This window comes from Embiotoca jacksoni, unplaced genomic scaffold (genome assembly GCF_022577435.1).
Source record: "Embiotoca jacksoni isolate LCO1_2020_lvr unplaced genomic scaffold, fEmbJac1.0.p SCAF_15, whole genome shotgun sequence".
Taxonomy (NCBI): Eukaryota; Metazoa; Chordata; class Actinopteri; family Embiotocidae; genus Embiotoca; species Embiotoca jacksoni.
In genome coordinates, this window is record NW_027185285.1 from 14,981,879 (window position 1) to 15,002,780 (window position 20,902).

General features: G+C 37.5%; 1 protein-coding gene across 1 annotated transcript; it reads left to right on the forward strand.

Annotated features, from left to right (window-relative positions):
- The first annotated feature begins 3,979 nt into the window (after positions 1–3,979).
- On the forward strand, positions 3,980–17,279 carry syt5a (synaptotagmin Va). Its single transcript, XM_069148556.1, has 9 exons — positions 3,980–4,053; positions 11,052–11,215; positions 12,243–12,424; positions 13,638–13,724; positions 13,857–14,024; positions 14,126–14,293; positions 14,409–14,526; positions 14,614–14,747; positions 15,707–17,279. Exons 2-9 carry the CDS (start codon positions 11,053–11,055, stop codon positions 15,914–15,916), a joined length of 1,230 nt encoding a protein of 409 aa, XP_069004657.1. The 5' UTR covers positions 3,980–4,053; position 11,052; the 3' UTR covers positions 15,917–17,279.
- The last annotated feature ends 3,623 nt before the right edge of the window (positions 17,280–20,902 follow it).

Sequence of the window (20,902 nt, forward strand, 5' to 3'; positions counted from 1 at the left end):
ATCGTATCAAAAGCAGCACTGAGGTCCAGAAGAACAAGTACAGAGACAAGTCCATTATCTGACGCTTAGAAGATTGTTAGTAAATTTTACCAGTGCTGTTTCTGTGCTATGATGTGCTCTGAAGCCTGATTGAAAATCTTCAAACAGATTATTCCTTTGTAAATGATCACAAAGTTGATTTGCAACAACTTTTTCAAAGATTTTAGAAATAAACGGCAGGTTGGAAATTGGTCTGTAGTTTCCTAAAACAGCTGGATCAAGAGTCGGCTTTTTAAGTAAAGGTTTAATTACAGCCACTTTAAAAGCCTGCGGTACATAGCCAGTTACAATCGATAGGTTGATCTGATCTAATATGGAAGTATTAATTAAAGGGAAGACTTCCTTAAAAAGTTTAGTTGGGATGGGATCCAAGAGACAGGTAGATGATCTAGATGAGGAAATAATTGCAGTTAGCTCAACAGGAGAGAAATGTTCAAGGTATAAATCTGGTCCCACGGTTGCTTCCAGGGCTGCTGTGCTTAGCAACATATTAGTGACAGTGGCAGGAAGGGTCTGCCCGTTTCTTTTCCCAATGGTGATGATTTTATAAGTGAAGAAGTTGATGAAGTCATTACTGCTGAGAGCTGAAGGAATAGAGGGCTCAACAGAACTGTGACTCTTTGTCAGCCTGCTACAGTGCTGAAACGAAACCTGCGGTTGTTCTTATTTTCCTCTATTAGTGATGAATAATATGCAGTCCTGGCCTTACGAAGAGCTTTCTTATATCATATTAGACTTTCCTTCCAGGCCAGGTGAAAATCTTCTAAATTAGTGGAGAGCCATTTCCTTTCCAGCTTTTGCGTTGCCTGCTTAACAGAGCATAAATGTGAATTGTACCAAGGAGACGCCTCATCTGGTTCATTACTCTCTTCTTCAGAGGGGGCGACATTATCTAGAGTTGTACGCAGAGAGGCTGCAGTGTTTTCTACAAGATGATCCAATTGTGTGGGACTAAAGTAGATGTACTGTAGCTGTCTTCCACTGCTTTGGTACACGGCATCGAAGAGGATAAACATGTAATTGCTTCCTTAAACTTGGACACGGCATTATCTGACAAACATCTACTCTAATGGGATTTATTCCTACATGCTGTGTAGTCCATTATTGTAACTTCAAATGTTATTACAAAGTGATCCGACAAAAGAGGGTTTTGAGAAAATATGATGAAATTTTCAGTTTTCATATGACAGAACCGGATCGAGGGTGTGGTTACCACAGTAAGTGAGTTTAGTTACATGTTGAGAAAAGCCAATTAAGTCTAACAATGAGCATAATGTAGAACTGAGGCTGTCATTGTCCACATCAACATGAATGTTAAAGTCATCTTCTGTCATCACTTTATCTGAAATCAGCACTGAATCGCAGATAAAAAGTCAGAGAATTCAGTTAGAAACTCAAACTAAGTTTAGGTCTCAGGTTAATTGATAAACTTGAGTGGAAGATTGCTGCCACTCCTCCTCCTCTGCAGGATTTCTCGAGGAATGTGATAATTGATATGACTGGGAGGATTTGCTTCATTAATACTAAAATATTCTTCGTGGTGCAGCCAGGTTTCTGTGAGACAGAATAAATCAATTTGATGATCGGTTATCAAATCATTTACTAATAGAGATTTAGATGAGAGAGATCTGATATTTAATAGTCCACATTTAATTGATAAGAAATTGGTAGGATACATTTTTATAAAATGTTCATTGATAGATCTTTTGTTGAATTTTGTGTATTTTTTTTTAAAGTGGTCTGGGAACAGACACAACCTCTGTTCCCAGACCACCTACATTCATCAAAATTTACATGATGATTATATTTTGTATCAATGTGAATCTGCAAAGTAACTAGATGTGACTAGACATAAATGGGAACTGTGGAGTAAAAGGTAATGTAAATATTTGTTTCAGAATTGTAGTGTGGAGTAGAAGTAAAATGTAGTGTAAAATGGAAAAGTACAAGTACCTCAAAGTTGTACTTAAGCAATTGTAATTGTTTTCCACCATTGGACAATGCAGATGTGGTGTGGCTTCTTCTGCAGTGATGATAATTCTGGGTTGGTTTTGGAGAAGGTTTGTGATGAGCCACCGCCATCTGCTGGAGAAGCTCAGTACTGCACTGTGAAGCCAACTTCCGAGTGTCACTTCTACCCATCAACCTTAAATCTGGTACTCAGTATGTGTTATAGACATGTGGAAGAGATCATGTTCATTTCAGAGCGATAGCACAAATGTGACAGAGTTAGAAAAACAATTTTTCTGTGGTTAACCTCACCAGCTTAACTATGACAGACACAAACATCTTTGGACTTGTACCTGAGACGGATAGCCAGACTGGTTAATGCTGTAGGAAAAATTAATCACATCACTGAATTTTCAGATTCAACAAAAAATAATGTGTTTGCCTTTTGTTTTATTAAAACAATGTCAGATATAAATCAATAGGATAGGATCCTAAGCAATTAGAAATGCTAGTGTTTTTATGGCAGAATTCTTTTAGCTCTGACTTTGGCCTCTTCTACACCTGTGGGAAATATTTGAACCTTTACCAGCAAGCTTGTCGCTAACTGTGTCTGCTGCTTGGTGTCGTGTACACCGGCTGAGCTGACTGCTGCAGCTGAAAGTGAGGCTATATGAGAGCGGTGAGAGTAAAACAAAACAGTCAAGTTGTGAACAGATTGTTAAACAGTGAGCTGAAACTTATTCTAAAGATCTCTAAAGGTGCATATTCAGCTGTTTATCCTCTATAGATTAAAATGCAATACTTACAGCACTGATTACGTTTAACTTGAAAGTCTTCTTAGACACAGGTACCAAAGTGTATCCCCTTAAATGAAGCTGCCTATGTCACCTTACTCAGGGGTCACGACCTTCACGAAAATCAGACCTGGTAAATCAGTGCTCCCTATGACTCACAGTTCTGTTAGGTCGGTTTCTGTCCAGGGTGCTGAATGGAACCATCACTGTCCAGGGTGCTGAATGGAACCATTACTGTCCAGGGTGCTGAATGGAACCATTGCTGTCCAGGGCGCTGAATGGAACCATCTCTGTCCAGGGTGCTGCAACCTGCAGAGAAACTCAACAAAAACGTGTGTATTCACCTGGTCACATCACACATCCAGCTGCAACTAGTGAAATGAGCTGGTTGTATGTGACAGAGATGAACTCTTACCAGCTTCTACTAGCTCCTAACAGAGAGGAGATTTTTTTTTTTTTTTAACTCCAGTTTAGAAAGATGTTTTCCTTAATTCTGCTTCCTCATGGAATATAAATGGTGTACTTTTAACCACTAAATAACCTAAAACCAACCCTGTTTGTGATTTGCACATCCAACAATCAACACAGAAATATTTAATTAAACATCATTCACATTAAAAGTAGCATTAAATGCAATGTACATCATATAAAAACCCAACAAGTGAAGGCAGCTTTAATTGAAAGTAAAGCACATTTAGTCCTTTGGGAATAATTTTCTACAATACACCAGTGTGGACATCACTTAACACGATATCCCTCCACTGATTCTGCAGATTAGGAGTCACATAGAGACACAGGGAGGGGGAGAGAGCCTGAGAGTCTGTTGTAAAATGTGGACTTATTTAACATAATACAGTTAATGTGAATCTAAAATGGATCATTTTAAAGGCAGTTTAAAAAAATATAAATAAAATAATGTCACTTTCTGCAAAGCAAGACAGCTTTATTTGTATTGAATAAACTTGTTTAACACTCGTGTCTGACAAAATCATGACTCAATCAAGTTTAGGCTGCATGGTAAAAATGTCTCATTGTTTTAAGACAAGAAGTTTTTAAATGGACAGAGACAGACTTTTATTTGCAGCGCTGGTGGTAGCTGGCGGTGAGGGATATTGCAAAGATTAACACAGAAGGGGGAGGGGAAGAGAGAGAGGAGTCGTTCACAACCACTTCTCGTCAGTCAGCAGAGGTGGATTTGTGGTGGAGTACGTTTGGATGCAAATAGATAATATTAAAAGACAAGAGACAAGAAGGACAGAGGCTAAATCGGGTGAGTTACATTGTGATTTCATTCTGTATTTTAGTTTATTTTGGATTTACTCAATTATGTGGATTGCTCACAATTGAGTAGTTATCACCAAACTGCTGTCATAAAATACCTTATTCTAAAATGCAAAGAGTTGAAAAACTGACATTTATTCAATTTACAATGAATGTAAACAGAAATGCACGCAAACCTTTGCATTTGATATGTTTGGTATTATTTAACAAACCTTTTTTTAAATGAATTGATCAGGAAACTTTTCGTGATTCATTTAAAGTAGATGCATTAAAGTCTCATTTCAGCTACATTTCCTTCAAGTTTTTTCCATGTACCTGTAAAAGCATAACAGTAAATCAATCAGTGCAGTAAATCCGTTAAGAAGCAGCTGTGGTCATAGGGCCACAAAGTTAATGTTGAATTATTAGATACTTTTCTGAAATATTTGGTTAAAGCTTTTCATTAAGAAAGTTCCCACATGAGAGATACATTTAATTTCATGCACAATGTAGGATATATCCAAAAGTGGCAAAGATTAGTTTAAGTGGATTATTGAAGGCTAATGCACCTCTATTTGTAGTGCGTGTGTTCACGTGAAGTCACCTGCTGTACTCCTGTTATGGCAGTTTAACACTGCTTGTTTGCACCTTTCATGACAGACTACCGTAAATGCAGATTGCGTTTTTTGACTTTTTGTACAAAGCTGCAAATCTACAGTTAAATATCATGTTGTCTGAAAAACAACTGCAGTGATTATGTCATACCTTTCAGAACATTTAGTGCTTATGTTTATGCATTTCTTAGACATTTGGCAAAGAAATGACCGCTTAAAGGAAGAGTTTGATATTTTTGGAAACATGTAATATTTGTCATTCTTGCTGAGAGTTACAGTATATGAGAAGATTGATACCACTTTCATATACAGTGCTGTGCAACAGCTTCAGTCACTTTGGATGTTAAGATTCTTCTAATTAGTTAAATATTAGGGTTGTTAGATTCTGGTTGTGGATTTATTACCAGCTCATTTTAATCAGTCACACTGCAGGTACTAAAGTAAGAATGTAAATAATGTGTTAGCTCCAAATGTCAAAACATGAAAATGCAAATATCTGTTGAGATTTAGCCTCAACTACACAGTGATCATAAAAGTACACAAAAAAATATCATCATTGCCTGATTACAATAATAAATCTATGAGAAATATGTCTTGTATTCTGCTCCGTGACTACAGTAAAGATTATTTCCCACTATGCCTCTGCAGCGACAGTGATTTGACTTCACCTTCACCAGCTGTCATGTCGTCCATGTTTATATAATGCCTGTTTCACAGTGATAACATATTGATAGTACGTTTGTGTTTAGCAGGGATGATGTTAGCCATGTCCATCATGTCCAGGATGCTAAAATTTCCAAATTACAACTAAATACAAGTCATCATTTTGCAAGTTTTGGACAAATAAAAATTTGGACCTGAAAAATTTAGGGACCACCAAAGTCGTTACAAGTTATCCTGTGTGAGTAAAAATTCGATGTCCGTTCATGGACTAGTTGTCAGGACATGTTTACCTTGCTCACTGTCTTCGGTTTGCTTGTTAGGATGCTATCATTTGCTACTTTCCACTAAATACATATACAACATTTTTTGACCTGATGTGGAGGGAAGCCTGGGAGTTTACCAAAAGTCAGTTAAGCTTCATCCTCCGCGGACCATGCATGTCTATACAAAAGTTTAACACAATACACACACTATTGTTAAAATGTTTTTGTCTGGATCACAGTGGTAGACTGACTAATGGAAAGCCGCTGCCATCCATAATGCTGTTAGCATGATCAAAAATAGATCCACAGAAAAACTGCAAGCAGAAGTAGAAACAGCACGGCTGTCTGTGGCTTATGCTCCTTTGATAAAGTCATTTTATATTTTGCACTCTAAATACTGTATAAGTAAAATATTAGATGAGGACCTTTTAAATCGTTTTTCTAATCAATTGTCTTTGCCTCTTTTAAAAAATCTTTAATTTAAAATGTTTACGATGACTATCAATGTACAACGTTCCTTACAATAAGAAATTTACTGAAATGCAGCTCATGCAGAATCTTCATTGTAAGTGTTTCTGCCTCTTTACACACAATGACACATTTTATTGTTTATGGTTAATATGTCAGAAACTGCTCCTCTCTGCAGAATGTTAGTATAAAGGGCCTTTTTGTGCTCTCAGGCTTCTGTGGACATGACTTTTCATCAGATGTTGACCATAATGTAGTTTTGCGTTTTAGAAAATTAAAATCTTTAAATTTATCTTCAGACCAGTTGCTGCTGTTACATGGAGCATTCCTTTTGCATCAAAGCAGCCTCACCACATAATCTTCCAGCTAAACTTCTAATTTCAAAAGTAGGTCACTGATATGTGTTTTGGGAGAGTTTTGTTCCAACAACCTTACAGTTCAGGACAGAGATCATACATTCGTGACTAAGTTTTTGGCTAAAATCCAGCCTAAATCTGCTGTGGCCCAGAAACCAACTGTGGTTATCATCCTGATTTTGGGGTGTTCTCAACTGCAGCTAAAATGTTATTATGCAAGACATAGCATTCTGTCATAAAGAGCAGAATGACGCAGAATTCAGTGGTGCCTTTATCCAAAGTATTTACAGTGCCAACAGTAGGCTCAGACACATTTACTTGATTTCAAATATTAGTCTTTCGCTTTCATTCACCTCTGATATGATTAAGGATCCTATAAAAGATTTTTTTTTTTTTTTTTTTTGCAAGTTGCTTATTAAATCAATCTTATTTTGTAACTTGACTATTTCTTCAAGAGTAAAATATATTTTATAGTTGGTGGGTGTTTCACTGTAGAATGTTATTGTGCACAGTTAATTTGTTATAAGGGCTTTGATTACAGTTATGGGTGGAATGATCAGATTGAAAAATATGTATTTATTCAATAAAGAAAATGTTTTAGCAATGCATAGAATATTTTTTGCCATAAAAAGGAGTATAAAGGCTATTTTCCTCCTACAATACTGCATAAAAACACAAAATATTTGGCTACCTAATTAAACCAAAAATAGATTAAATCAGTGAATATCAATTGTGCAAATTCATTAAAACAGTGAAACAGTGAAATGACTATTTGTCTTAATTCTGGCAGTTATTTGCTACAAAATGGTCACAAATTGAAAGCTATCTATCTATTTATCTACACGTACACATACATAGACACACACTGAGGTCTCCCTCTCTAATCCTCTGCTTATGCATTCCAGGGGGCTATAAGAGTCAATGTAACAAAGCTTGCCACCTAAATCAGATCTCATTATGAAAATATGGTGTGTATGTGTAGGCAGGAGTCTATATTGGTATGTTTCAATCTCAGCAGTCATGAGGGAGGATAAATGCCAGACAGAAGGAGACAACAGAGGGGGAGGAGTGAGGGAGAGGTGGTGGTGGGCGGGGAAAGGGGAGGAAACCCAGAGAGGCAAACTGTCCTTAATTTGTTTAAGCCTGGGATTTTTGGATTACCTTTGGCAATTAATCCTGTTACATTGCTGTGACGGAGGGATGTCTAATGTGGGTGGGGCCTGTGTGTGTGTGTATCTGTGTGTGTGTTTAAATGTCACTGTTTGCAAGTCCAACAACTGACAGCTGGAAAGCCTTGCAGGGGAACAAATGTCCCGTTGAAAAAGCCATGATTACGAGAAACTGATGTGATTTTTTTGTCGTTATTGTTTGTTTTTATAATTTTATTGCTTATTCCACAGTGACAGAGAGGTATAAGTAAATCCAGCTTTTTATTTCCACTTGCAATATACACTCTTTAAGTCTGATTTATATTATACTGCGGTAAATTCACCATCGTTAAAGAGTAAATGAATAGGAGATAATGTTGAACGCAAATGGAAAAAAAGCTCTTTTTTATGCTGTGAAGATAATGATCCACTCAAAAGTGTTTTAAAAAGTCACAGTGGAAGAAGCAGAGCTGTAAATAATGAAATGAGTGATGGCTAAATTCCATTTAGCTGCTTCAGTTTAAATGTCCTGGTATTGTTCACTTGAATAGAATAGAATTCGTATTCATGTTTTCAGTAACACCGGTCTAAATGCCTGCTGTGCAAAAGGCTCTTTAAGGCCAATGTACTATGATGACACACATAAGAGGCCATGTCTGCGTCTGTGTGTCTACATCCACCAGCCTTGCTGTCACAAAGTCCGAGGGAGAATGAAGTCCAAGTAATAAGCTGCAGAACTCAGTTTTTATTCTTTCACAAAGCATGCGGAAGCAGGGAGGAAGGTCAGTTCACCTGAGGAGGATAGAGTGAGGGAAACAACAAAAGAAGCAGAGATGAAAAAGGGGAGATACTGAGAACAAATGGACACAGAATGAAGGAGAGGAAGAGAAGCATGAGGAAATATAATTCTTGTGTTTATTGTGGCCTATGTATAGAAATATTGGTAATTAAACTTGAAATGGCAAGTATATCTGACTAATGTATTGGTAACCTAAACCATATCATTTTTTGATCATAACTTGTGGAAAAAAGTCCAACTTCCTTTCATTTCCTATATTGGGGTTAAATTATGTGTTTGCAGATTTATAGAAATAGCTTACGCAAGTGAAGTTAACTAGGCTACAGAGAGCACTGAGGCTTTGTACTTAAAAATATTTGCCATACACTTAAACTGACTAATTTGAGCTAAAAATCTACCCAGGCACTTACTGATTTTTAAAAAAAAAATTAACTAATTTATCATTCTTCAGGCAGCTGTAAGTATTGAGACTGTTAACCAGCAGGAAACATGGCAGCCCCCATGAAATGTGTTCTTTTTCTGCTGTCGTAATACAGAAAAGTGACAAACAAGCTCATCATCATCCATATAAACCAACACAGGGATGAAATAGAGCTCAGGAAGTCCAATTTATTTTTACATTACAATCCTACATGTTTCGATGTAGGCCTACTGCCGTTTCTAACATTTTTACACAGCTAGCAAATCAAAAGCAAACCCAGTCTGTTTGTTTCATTATATTTTCAAAGCAAGTACATTTTTTCTTGTAACACAAACACTGCCCTGTCGAGTGATGTCAAACCAATACTTCTCAGAGCTCTCAAAAAATGTTCTGTTCTGTTCAGGTATATTTTTTAACTTGGAATGTTTCTACTTCCCAGTTTCTCATGAACGCACCATTATTCTCTTTACTCTGACCTAGAAATGTTCATCATGCATTATTATGAAGTAGCTACAGAGTTAACCAAATCAGTTACTTTTTGTCCCGTTAGGTATTTGCCTGTTACCAAGTAAAAACATTGTGTAGCAGCTTTTAACTTAGCTAAAAGTGTCTCATTGTCATTAATAGTATTTATTTGATAACAGGCCATTGTTGTGCATTTTCAGCAATTCCGCAAATAGATTGCCAACAGTTTTGATTTTCACTAACTGGGGGATATCTTAGGCGTTACAAAATCCTAATGTCACCAAGGCAGAGGTTGACATTTTAGTTTTTTGTTTTGGTTGCTCATGACAACAATGTAAATGTGAACTTTCCATTAGCATGAAAGATACAATGTAGTTATTTTACTAAGTAATTGGAAAAAGGCTTTTTTTTTTTTTTTTTTTTTTAAACCTCTCACTGACTAATAATAAAAAATTAATTAATTAATAAAAAAAAAAAAATAAAAAAAAAAAATCGAAATTATGTTTCTAAAATGGTTATTGTTCAAAACATAGTCAATGTGAAATATTTTCACAAGTAAGCAAGAGCATGTTAATTAGGCTTGGAGGCATACGTACCTCCTTAAAGTAATCAACCCCAAAATTTTCCTTTAAATAGGTGTCACTATCGATCGCAAAATGAGGTAGCACAATAGGGATTGAGCTCTTTGGCCACTGATGAAAGCCGTTGCATTTGCAATATTACAAACTGAATGAGCCTTGGTGTCTGTGGCGACATTCCCAGGAAAACAATCACATGCAGTGCAAAGTTCGAGATGCGTATTCCATCAGCCAGCAGTGGTTGATCCACCAGAGAGCGTAGATGAAGCTAACACAACAGGCTCGCACTTCAATTTGAGTGTGTGAAAAAGGGCAACTGCCAACACACTGACGTCACACAGGCAACACAGTTTTGATCTCTAGTAAGTGAATTGAGGTCCAAAACCACAGCTGCAGTCACCGCTTTATTTAAGTAGGAGTCTAAAGCCACTTGACTTTACGTGGGTAACCCCATTTCATGCTACATTATATGTCTGCTTTGTTACCATTTTAGAGGAAAATTTATGGATTAAGTTACTTGTTATGCAGTTTGAGAATTTTTGTACAAAATCAATAAGTGCCTAACCTGATGAATATTTACCTAACCTTTTACAAATACAACTATCCACCAGTAATTAAAGCAGGCAGCTAAAAATAGCTCCACCTTAACTGTGCTTACACATGACATTTTAAATGTAACACTTTGTTTATTGGTGTACTTTCCTATTGTGGCATTGCTACTTTTAATAAAGAATCTGAGTATACTTCCTTTTACCACTGCTGTATCACAGCATAATTCTTATGTATTTTTAACAAAACCTTGATAAAGAATAATGTGAACTGAGTACATAGTGGAGGACAGAGTGAGGCATGGATGTGAGACAAGTGAGAGGGGATTAAAGAGATTACAGCCAGGTGAAAGGTCAAACAGGATGAAGTTTCAAAGGACACAATTGAAAAATAAAGAAGCAGGGAGAAGAAATATTTCAGAGAAATAGAATATATTCATGTGTTTTAGCTGTAGTGGATCAATCTTATCACTAGTGGATGTGTGGATTGATTATGTGAATATACAATGCTGTGAGTGAGTACAAATGTTGACTTTACTGCACTTTGTCACGGCATATTTTGCTGGATCATGTAGAAAAAATAGAATAAATAAATATAACGAATTGCGTTTTTTGTGGTGGATTCAATCCAGTTTTGTGTCACTTACCGTTCTTTGTATGCTCCCCTTTGATTTCACATAATAAGGATGCGACTGGTCAATGTCACGGGGACAAGGCTCCGCAGGGCAGCTGAGGAAGAGGAGAGGGAGAGGGAGCCCCCACCGCCTCCCCCACCCCCCTCACACCACTCCAACCACCAGTTTGCCAGCATGAAGAACAAGTTCTTCAATGAACTCACACACCTGCCAAGTGAGCACACACACTCATGTACAAATACTGTATATATATATATATGTGTGTGTGTGTGTGTATATATATATATACATATATATATATGTGTAAAGATATATATATATATATACATATATATATATATATATATTTATATTTATATATACATACCAGAAATAGACCAGAAAGCTCCCTGTGTAAGATTTTGGAAGACTTACTGGCAGAAATGGAATATAATATTAATAATTATTTTTTTTATTAGATGTGTTTTGTTATCTTAGGTAGCAGGTCCCCTTGCGTGGAGGACTGCCATGTTTCTACAGTAGCCCACAAAGGACAAACTTAGCATTGCATCTAGAGAGGGCCTTTCACATTTTTTGCAAATGTATACGCCTTCTTGGAAGTGAATCCTATACACTGCTGCTTTAAGTCTGAGAAAATAAACCAAATGATGGAATCTTAGGGGTAAAAAAATATTGTATTACAATCTAGAAATAAAAAGTCGGGTTATCGTCTCTTCTGTTTCATTTCATACCAACATCTAACATTGTGTCTTTTCCTTTTCCACCATTTACTGTTTCATTTTTTCCATTATGTTCTGTCTCATTTCTTCATGTGACCACTCTGATCTGCTCATCAAGATCATAAACTCAACAGTAAGTTCATCTCACATCTTGTACCATTCTGTTTTTCCGATTTTATCGCTCTATGTGTCCATGTTCTTCTTCTACTGCTGGAAAAAAGCAGCTGGAGCATTAACAGACACAGTTTTAAATGCTTGTGCATAGTGGCACAAGTAAAAAAAGGAATATGATCAAACTTTAATGACCATCCATCCAGTAGTTTTAAATTCTCAGTGAGGTTTAGAATCTTTTAACGTCAAGTTAATTATAACTGTGAAAATCACACTGTTTTCAATGTGATTCTCCAGTTCACAAGCTTTGCCTCAGAATGAATAAACCTTCTTATCCAGGCGGTGTCACCACTGTTTTCCCTTTACACATCACCAATCTACCGTTTTCCTTCCTCTCATTTCTTTCTCTAGTGCCCATGTGGGCTGTGGGTGCCATTGTGGTCGTGGTCCTTGCCCTTATCGCCTGCTTGGGTTTCTGTATATTCAAGAAGTGCTTCAACAAGGGTGCAAAAACAAAGAAGGTCCGTGAAAGGAAAGGAGGAAGAGGACGCAGGAAGAAGGACAAGGACGGAGAGGATGGACAGGAGAAGAAGGTGAGGAAAGATGGCTAGTGGGGTTGTGTTTTGCACGGACCGGAGCTGCTTGATAATTCTGCAAAGTTTGGACTACCCTTTTATTTTAGTGTATTGTAGGTTTTTCGTTACAGAACAGTTTTGTTTAGCAAGTTGGCAGGGTTTCTACCGTAACTTTACTTATTCACTCGTCTGCATTTTTAGAATAAATTACAAAATGTTTGTGGTTAATTAGGGAAACATCATGAGTACAAGGACAATATTTCCCATTGTTTTATTGGTGAAACAGGGCATTTTGGGAAAACAACTTTTTTGCTGTTTTGCTAAGAGTTAGATGACAAGACTAATACTACACTTACAGCCATACAGTAAATATGAAACTGAAGACAGCAGCTGGTTAACTCAGTTCAGCACAAAAACTGTAATCAGGGGTAAATTGCTAACCTGATTTTGTCAAAAAGCATCATGCAGGTACTGATATTTAGCTCCCAACCCCCATCCCACCCACCATTTATAATCTTTGTGCTAAGCTAACAGCTGCTATATTATATTTAATATGCACACACAAGAGTGGTCTCCATCTTCTCATCTAACTCATCTAAAGCAAAAGGTTACATTTCAAAACTACTCTTTTAAGAGCTGGTCTAAAAATACAAGTGGGATAATGTATGCGGAAATGTCAGCAGATGGAGTTAGCTGCAACAAGAGGTTCACTGTGTTTTGTATCTGATTGTAGTCTACAGCTGTTTGGCTTTTATCCAGGATGAGATGAGTAAAGGCTGAAATCACAGCTTAAACTAGGCAAAACTTCCACAGTGCACCAGGGCGAACATGATGAAAAGGGAGTAGTGAGTCAGAGCTGCTGTTCTCTTGTGATCGGCCACAGACTGAATCTACAAACCATCAGGGTGGGATGTAGATTCTTTGATCAAAAGCATATGCCTGTTCACTGACTTTAAACCACAAGTTTATTAAACTAGATCACGGTTTTCGGCTGGCTTTATTGTAATCACGTCTGCACATTTGTCTTCAGCAGAGGTTTATTGGCACCTTACTTGACAAAATGGAGGCCCCGGCTATTAGTCTGCATTTTCTTTTGCCGTTTTTTCTGGAAATTTTCTGGAATCACTGTTTTGTGAGGACCTCAGGGCATCACAAGAGTTTAATTATGAAATGTGAGAGTTTAATAACGAGAGTTGTCTGTAAACGGCTAACGAATCTGTGTGTCTTCCAGGAAGGAGAGGATGGAAAGGAGGAGGAGGAGAAGGAGTTCTATGGAAAGCTGGAGTATTCACTGGACTATAGCTTTACTGATAACCAGGTACACATGTACACAAACTTGCACTCGTATCTTTCTGATTAAATGGATGTTCACATTCTTGATTTAGGACACATGGGAATATGTCTGACTCACCAGTTAAGCTCATCTTCTGATCGCTCCTTCTTCTTCCAGCTGGTAGTGGGCATCCTCCAGGCTCAGGACCTCCCAGCCATGGACATAGGTGGGACCTCAGACCCCTATGTCAAAGTTTACATGTTGCCAGACAAGAAGAAGAAGTTTGAGACCAAAATCCAGCGCAAGAACCTCTGCCCTGTCTTCAATGAGACCTTTACCTTTAAGGTCTGTCCACTGAAACAGTGTGGTCATATCATGAGATGCAGTCAGATTTTTCTCAAAGGGTCAAAAGCGCTTTAACTTTTTAAAATATCCTTCTTCTCCAGATACCCTATAGTGAGTTGGGGGGTCAAACTCTGGTGCTGCAAGTTTTTGACTTTGACCGTTTTGGTAAACATGACGTCATTGGTGAAATCAAGATCCCCATGAACTCTATAGACCTCGCACAGCCCTTACACGAATGGAAGGATCTGGTTGGAGGAGAAAAAGAGGAGGTACAAGTTTTATTTTTTTTAACCGCTGCAAACATATAATAAATATACCAGTCATAATCAACATCTAAAACAATATCATAAATGCTCCATGTATATATTTTTTTGTTTCTGACAGCAAGAGAAGCTGGGTGATATCTGTATTTCCCTTCGTTATGTCCCCACGGCCGGTAAGCTAACAGTTAACATCATGGAGGCCAAGAACCTGAAGAAGATGGATGTTGGAGGACTGTCAGGTGAACAGGTCTCATACTAAAGACTGAGACTGAAAATGGATGGCTCTGCTGATCTACTGTCTGATATCATGTGTGTGTCTCTCTCAGACCCCTTTGTTAAGGTGGTGCTGCAGCACAATGGCAAGCGACTCAAGAAGAAGAAGACATCAGTCAAACAAAACACGCTGAATCCTTACTTCAATGAGAGCTTTAGCTTTGAGATCCCCTTCTCCCAGATCCAGGTTTGTACTCCTCAGCACTTTTTATTTACACCAAGGAGTTAAATCGATGAACTTTGTACAGGATAATTTTCTGTCTTGGAAGTAGACGTTAACATAGCAACACAAAACGTCCCTAAAATGTATTCAAAATGTGTTAAAAAAAAAAAAAAACCAAAAAACAAGTAGGTTTAGTTCCGACAGTAATTTACCGTTAGAAGCGTGGATTTAGGGATGGCAGTGTTGTTTGGTTGGTTTGATCCACAGACTATATCAAAATGGACGTAGCTTCTGGCGAGAGTACTCCCATTCAATTAGTCTCATACAATTCTCAGTCAATACAATTTCTCCAAGAGTTATCTCGGTTTTGTTAGCTAAAGTCGCTACTTCTGATTAGTTTTCTGTCCGTCCATCCGAATATAATCCCATCATTCATTATAAATGAATAATTAATTATATGCTCCGGACTAGGCCAAGATCCAAACTCGAGGCTTCATAACGGCTGTTCACAAACTAATGAGTGGCGTCACTGCTGCTGGCCGCTTGGTTTGATCAAGACTGAAATTTAATCAACTATTGAAAGAGTGACATTTATGGGCCCTAGAAAGGGAATCGTAATGACTTGGCAATCCCAATCTTTCCTTGAGCACCACCATGAGGTTCATTTGTGGTCTTCTTGTCTTGACAAAATTGTCTTGATTACCATTGTCCAATTAAGTTTTTACTGTAGACATTTTAAAAATGTTCGCATGCTATCGTTAGTGTTTGGCTCAAAACCCTTTTTTGCTAATTACAGCGTGGTTGTCTTTGGTGACATGTGGTATTACCTTGCAGTTAAATATTACAAACTATGATTAACTCATTTATGACCTACTATTAATTTATTCTCTTTAAACTGAATTGTTGCTTTGCTGCATTTTCAGCCAGGAAAAATAAAAACAGCACCATGTATTCATTTAACCCTCGTCTTTCTCCACCCACAGAAAATCCAGGTGCTGATCACTGTGTACGACTACGACAAACTGGGCAGCAACGATGCCATCGGGAAGTGCTGGATCGGCTACGGTGCCTCAGGCGTAGGGCTGCGCCACTGGTCAGACATGCTGGCCAACCCCAGACGTCCAGTGGCCCAGTGGCACACGCTGCTGACCGAGGAGGAGTTGGATGCTGCTTTGAAGGCCCCCATCCGCTAACACGCTCACACACACATCCATATAGACAGCATTGTCTCCACAGGAGGGGTTAAAGCAAACAGCTGCAGGTTTAACAAAATGACATCAAATTTTTAACATGCTTCAGTTTTACATCGTCATTCGTTTTGTAATGTTTCACTTCGCTATCTCTTTGTGTGACTACATATGTGCTTTATTCACTGAATAGAGACATGCATACAAATGTGCTCTTGAAACACACTTTTATTTTATTTTATTCGGAACCATACAAGGTGCAGTTTAATACATATATTTGTGCACTGGCTTATTGATACTTAAACTGCACACTTACACTGAATTAAATTAAACTAATAAAATTATTCTATTAAAGGTATAGTCCAGCAATCTATTATTGCGCTTTCGTAAAGTTCAGACTCACAAGATAATGTCATCCAGGTTATTTTCTCAGATATTAAAAACCTCTTCGAGAGCCAAATGAGACATTATAAAAACAGTTTTCACAGGCTGAGTCGCAGTCCCTATTATGAGTTAACTGAACTTGAAAGTGAATCTGGCGCAGTGTCACTTTATTTCCTGTCTTGACCACCTTTATATTTTTGAGTTACACCTCTACTTATGTAACGAACATCCTGGTTGTGTCAAAGTTAAAACCTTACTAACCTGCCAAGGTTTTAAACCTTACTTCCATATAGACTGATTTTGATACCGTGTTAAGATTAGAACAAATGAGAATCAGTAGCCTCCGTTTCACAATTTTTAGTTTGTAATAACTTCAGCAGAAACATTTCCCTGCAGATTTATTACGTCCTTTTTCTCGTCACTGTTTTACTGCAAACAGTTTTTTCCTTCTGTTCATACCTCTATTCACCTCTCGGCAGGTGTTGTACAAGTGTGGTGATATGACCGCTAGCAATCTAATCTGCTGATATGTTTACTTCCTGTTAACTTTCACTGGCTACAAAGCAATCATGAGGATAACATGGCTAAATTCTTGGTAATCACCAGTCATCTGAGGAGGATGGCATTTTGTCTACTCCACAAGAGGGCAAAATAATAAAACATGTCAATCTGTTCTGATTAAGTAATACTAAAATGCTGTTGCTGGGCTGAAGTTTGTATCTTCATCTCGAGTTAGTTGCTCCTTATTCTTTCCTCTTGTTTACCCTGATATTTCTACCCTGAAATTTGTTGTGTAGTTGCATGTTTTTACTAATTATTGGTCTGTCTCTTTGTGGCTGCCTCTATGCTTGTGTTTGTATGAGAGGACATCCTGCTTGGGATGAGTGCTGCTTGTTTCGCATTGATGTGTGTGTGTTATATATCATACAAATTGGAAAGCTCTTTGTGGTGTCACTTTCGATACATATAATGTGGTTGTAAATAAATAGGGGAATAAATAAAATGTTTCCAAACAACGACAGATGGTTTGGTGGATGGATGGATTGACTGTAAGACCCTCATGTGCAAGCATATCCTTTTATTTGCACATAAGCGGGAGGTCACACACAAATGCACACACTGAGGTAAATGCATCATTTAGGTTTAAATATGTCACCATATTTACAAAATTCTATTTGACTAATATTGAATAGCATGGTTTAGAATGGGATTACTCTATGTAATACAATCAGTGGTATTGTTTCTCAGGTGATCAGAATAACTAAACCTTTTACAGTAATTTTCTGAGGTGAATTAATCTATCACCTTGTGATTATTTTTGCCATTTGTCCCAGTAATCCAATTATGATTTTTTTTTTCTTCTGGACAGATTGTAGTCTTCATATTCCAAAGGCAGTGAAGCTGTCACTGAAATATATGATTTGAGTGATGTACATGGGCATGCTTTTGTGTGTGTGTGTGTGTGTGTGTGTGTGTGTGTGTGTGTGTGTGTAGTCAATGTGGCAAGTGAAAGACTGGATTAACAGTGTGTCCTCTTTAGTCCTTGTCTCACTCAGCGAGCCAAAACATGTGAGGCAGGAATTAGCGAGAAGAGAGAAGGGGTGTGTGAGGGGGAGGAGTACAGGAAATATAATTACCACAGACTGGAGAGGTGTATCACAGGAAAGAAGAAAAACAGTCTGAGTTGGCTGAAGAAATCCTTAGATCAGATTTTTTTTTTTTTTAATTTAAAAGATATCCAATCCACAATATATGGGCTAAATGTTAAAAATCAGTTCAGAATATTTCTCAACAATAACAGGTGCAAGGGTGGCTGTCTAATGTTAGAAAATAAATTAAACTACTAAAAATGAAAGAAAAGAACAACTAGATTAGTTTTGGTGATTAAACAAAAGTAAAAAGTAATACAAAAGCTGCATTACAAAAAATACTTTTCTCTTGGTTTAAAATTAAAGATGGATCAAACACACAAAAACACATCACTAAATTAATTGAACTGCCTAACAAGTATAACCATTACTTTATTAGTTTGTTAAACTATCCCATATTGGAATAAGTTATTGAACCTGAAATAATGTTGCTGCAATATTGGCCCAGTACTTAGTTTTGACTTAACTCACTGGGTCACTGTTTAATCAGGGTGCAATGATAGTAATTAACCACCTGAGGGAGTGCTTTACTTTGATTTTAGGCTCATACTGACTACAGTGCAAACTTAACTTAATGCATCTTGCTGGAGTTATGTGCTGGGGCTGTCTTTCAGTCGACTAATATTCGTCAGTTAGAGTGACTAGTCGACTAGACATTGCATGTTTATGATACTAAATTAATAATTTAGATATTTATTTTTCAGCAATGAGGAAATGGTTGGAGTTTCAGGTCTGACAAAGAATTTAATAAGTAAAATTGTTAACACCATGCTACGTAGAAGTACAAAACGTGATAATGAGCTTTCAAAATATGCCAACGTACGAAGCAAGCCGTCTGTTAATGACAAAAGCAGTAATGATTCTGAAAGTGAGGGAACAACTAACAAGACTGAACATTTAATTCATTCATTTTCACAGAGTACACAGTGCCTCATAGTGCCTTTTACAGCCCAGAGCAACTCTGCTGTGATGATGAGAGGCAGAGACACCAACTTAACTTTGCTTGACCTGGGCCTTTATTTCATTTTCTGCCACAGCGAAAACAATACACAAAATTTCGAAAGCTAGTCCACCTTCCTGAAGGGGAAGGTGCTAACCAAAACAAATATTTCTGTTTGGTGGTAGCCCCGGCCAATACCTCCCCTTCTAAAAACCCTCCACAGAGATGACTGTTACAACAAATAAGGACTTCAATTCTATTCTGTGGTCAATTATCCTCTTCATATTCCAGAATTTATATCATAATTGAAGAGCAGTGTGTGTGTTTTTATGTAATACCATTCCTCTGCTCCACATTTTTCCAATCTCTTTCATGCTTGCCTCAAAAAAGGTTTAGCAGGGCGGCCTTGGATATATAGCAATTTATTAATGATTTTATGATTTAATTTAATTTTTAATCTTATAAATCCCTGGCAGTCTTACTCTTTACTTTCAATGCCTTTAATTTGGAAATGAATGACAGCAACAGTGGCAGTTACACAAACAGTTTATTTATTTTTTTGTTGTTGTTGATCTTCATCACTGTTTTTGATCACACCTAAAAATGTGCTATTGCATCAATGCAACCCAACACAAGAGATTGGTGCACAGTAGCAAATCTCAGGTAAAGTCAGGTAAGAATTCTGGAGTTTATTGCTAATTTGTTGTTTGTGCACTAAAGTACCAGACTATTGAGTTCAGCATTCGTGGTTCATGATTCTTGTGGGTGCAGTCAACAAGGTGCAGACAGCAAAACCAGTCCAAAATAGAGAATTTAACACGTTTGTTTTAAACATATATGTGTTTTCATTAGCAACTATACCTCATAGTTCACAATGCGATTCTGCCTGTAAAGCCAAACCCTTTGATGCATGGTGTTCACTGTATGTATGTATGTATGTTACAAACTGGTCTGTCGCTCATTTACGGTCATATAAACATTTTCAGTGTCATTATCAGTGAGTGAGTGTGAGTGTGTGTGTGTGTGTGTGTGTGTGTGTGTGTGTGTGTGTGTGTGTGTGTGTGTGTGTTTGGTAGGCTCAATTCAGGAGTTAGTGAAGTCTGTTTTCCTGTTTAAATGTGTTTCCCTTGAATCTGAACTTCAACATCTAAAACAGGTGTTGATTTTTTGAAAAATAGCATTTATTATGAAGTTCAACGAATTTGTCTTTCATGCCATTGTGAATTTGATAAGAACATCTAATATAAAATAACCAAGCAGGCAGTTGTGCAAGCAGCTTATAATATACAGTTAAGCCCCAAATCATTCATACCCTTGGCAAATTTCCATGTCTCGTGAATTTGACTAATACTTTACTTCTGGCTGGACTAAGACATTGTGTTAGAGATATACAGTAAGTGAATTTGTTTGGTTTTTTACATTTCTATGAAAAATATCGTGTTCATAATGTAAAGCAGCCGCACTGCGCCACCAAGGGTCCTCACTCAGCTTTTTGGTTTTAGCCATGACTTGCAATGGACTAGTCATGGGCTACAAAACTACTGCATGAGATGTTCTCAATTTATAATTGATGGGAATGCTGAGAATTTTGGACATTGCCCTTTTAGTAAAAAGTGTATCAAAAAACATGGAAATAGTTAGGATTTATTATTAACATCTCTGGCAAAATGTCTTCTAAAGTCATTTACAGATGATGAAACCTACAGGTCAAATAGAAATTCGCTAGACATGAAAATTTGACCTGGGTAGGAATAATTTTAGTGCATAACCGTATACCATATGTGCGGAGTTTGTATGTTCTCCAGGTACCAAGGCTTCCTCCCACTGTCCAAAGACATCCAAAGTCAGGTTATGTGTATGGTCTTTGTTTCTGTCTGTCTCTGTGTGTTGATCCTGTGACAGACTGCCGATCTGTCTTCGCCCAATGTGAGCTGGGATCCAGCACCCCCGTGACCCCGTTCAGGATGAAGCGAGTATAGAGGATGGATGGATGGACAAAAAAAAGATGAAAGCTTGCAT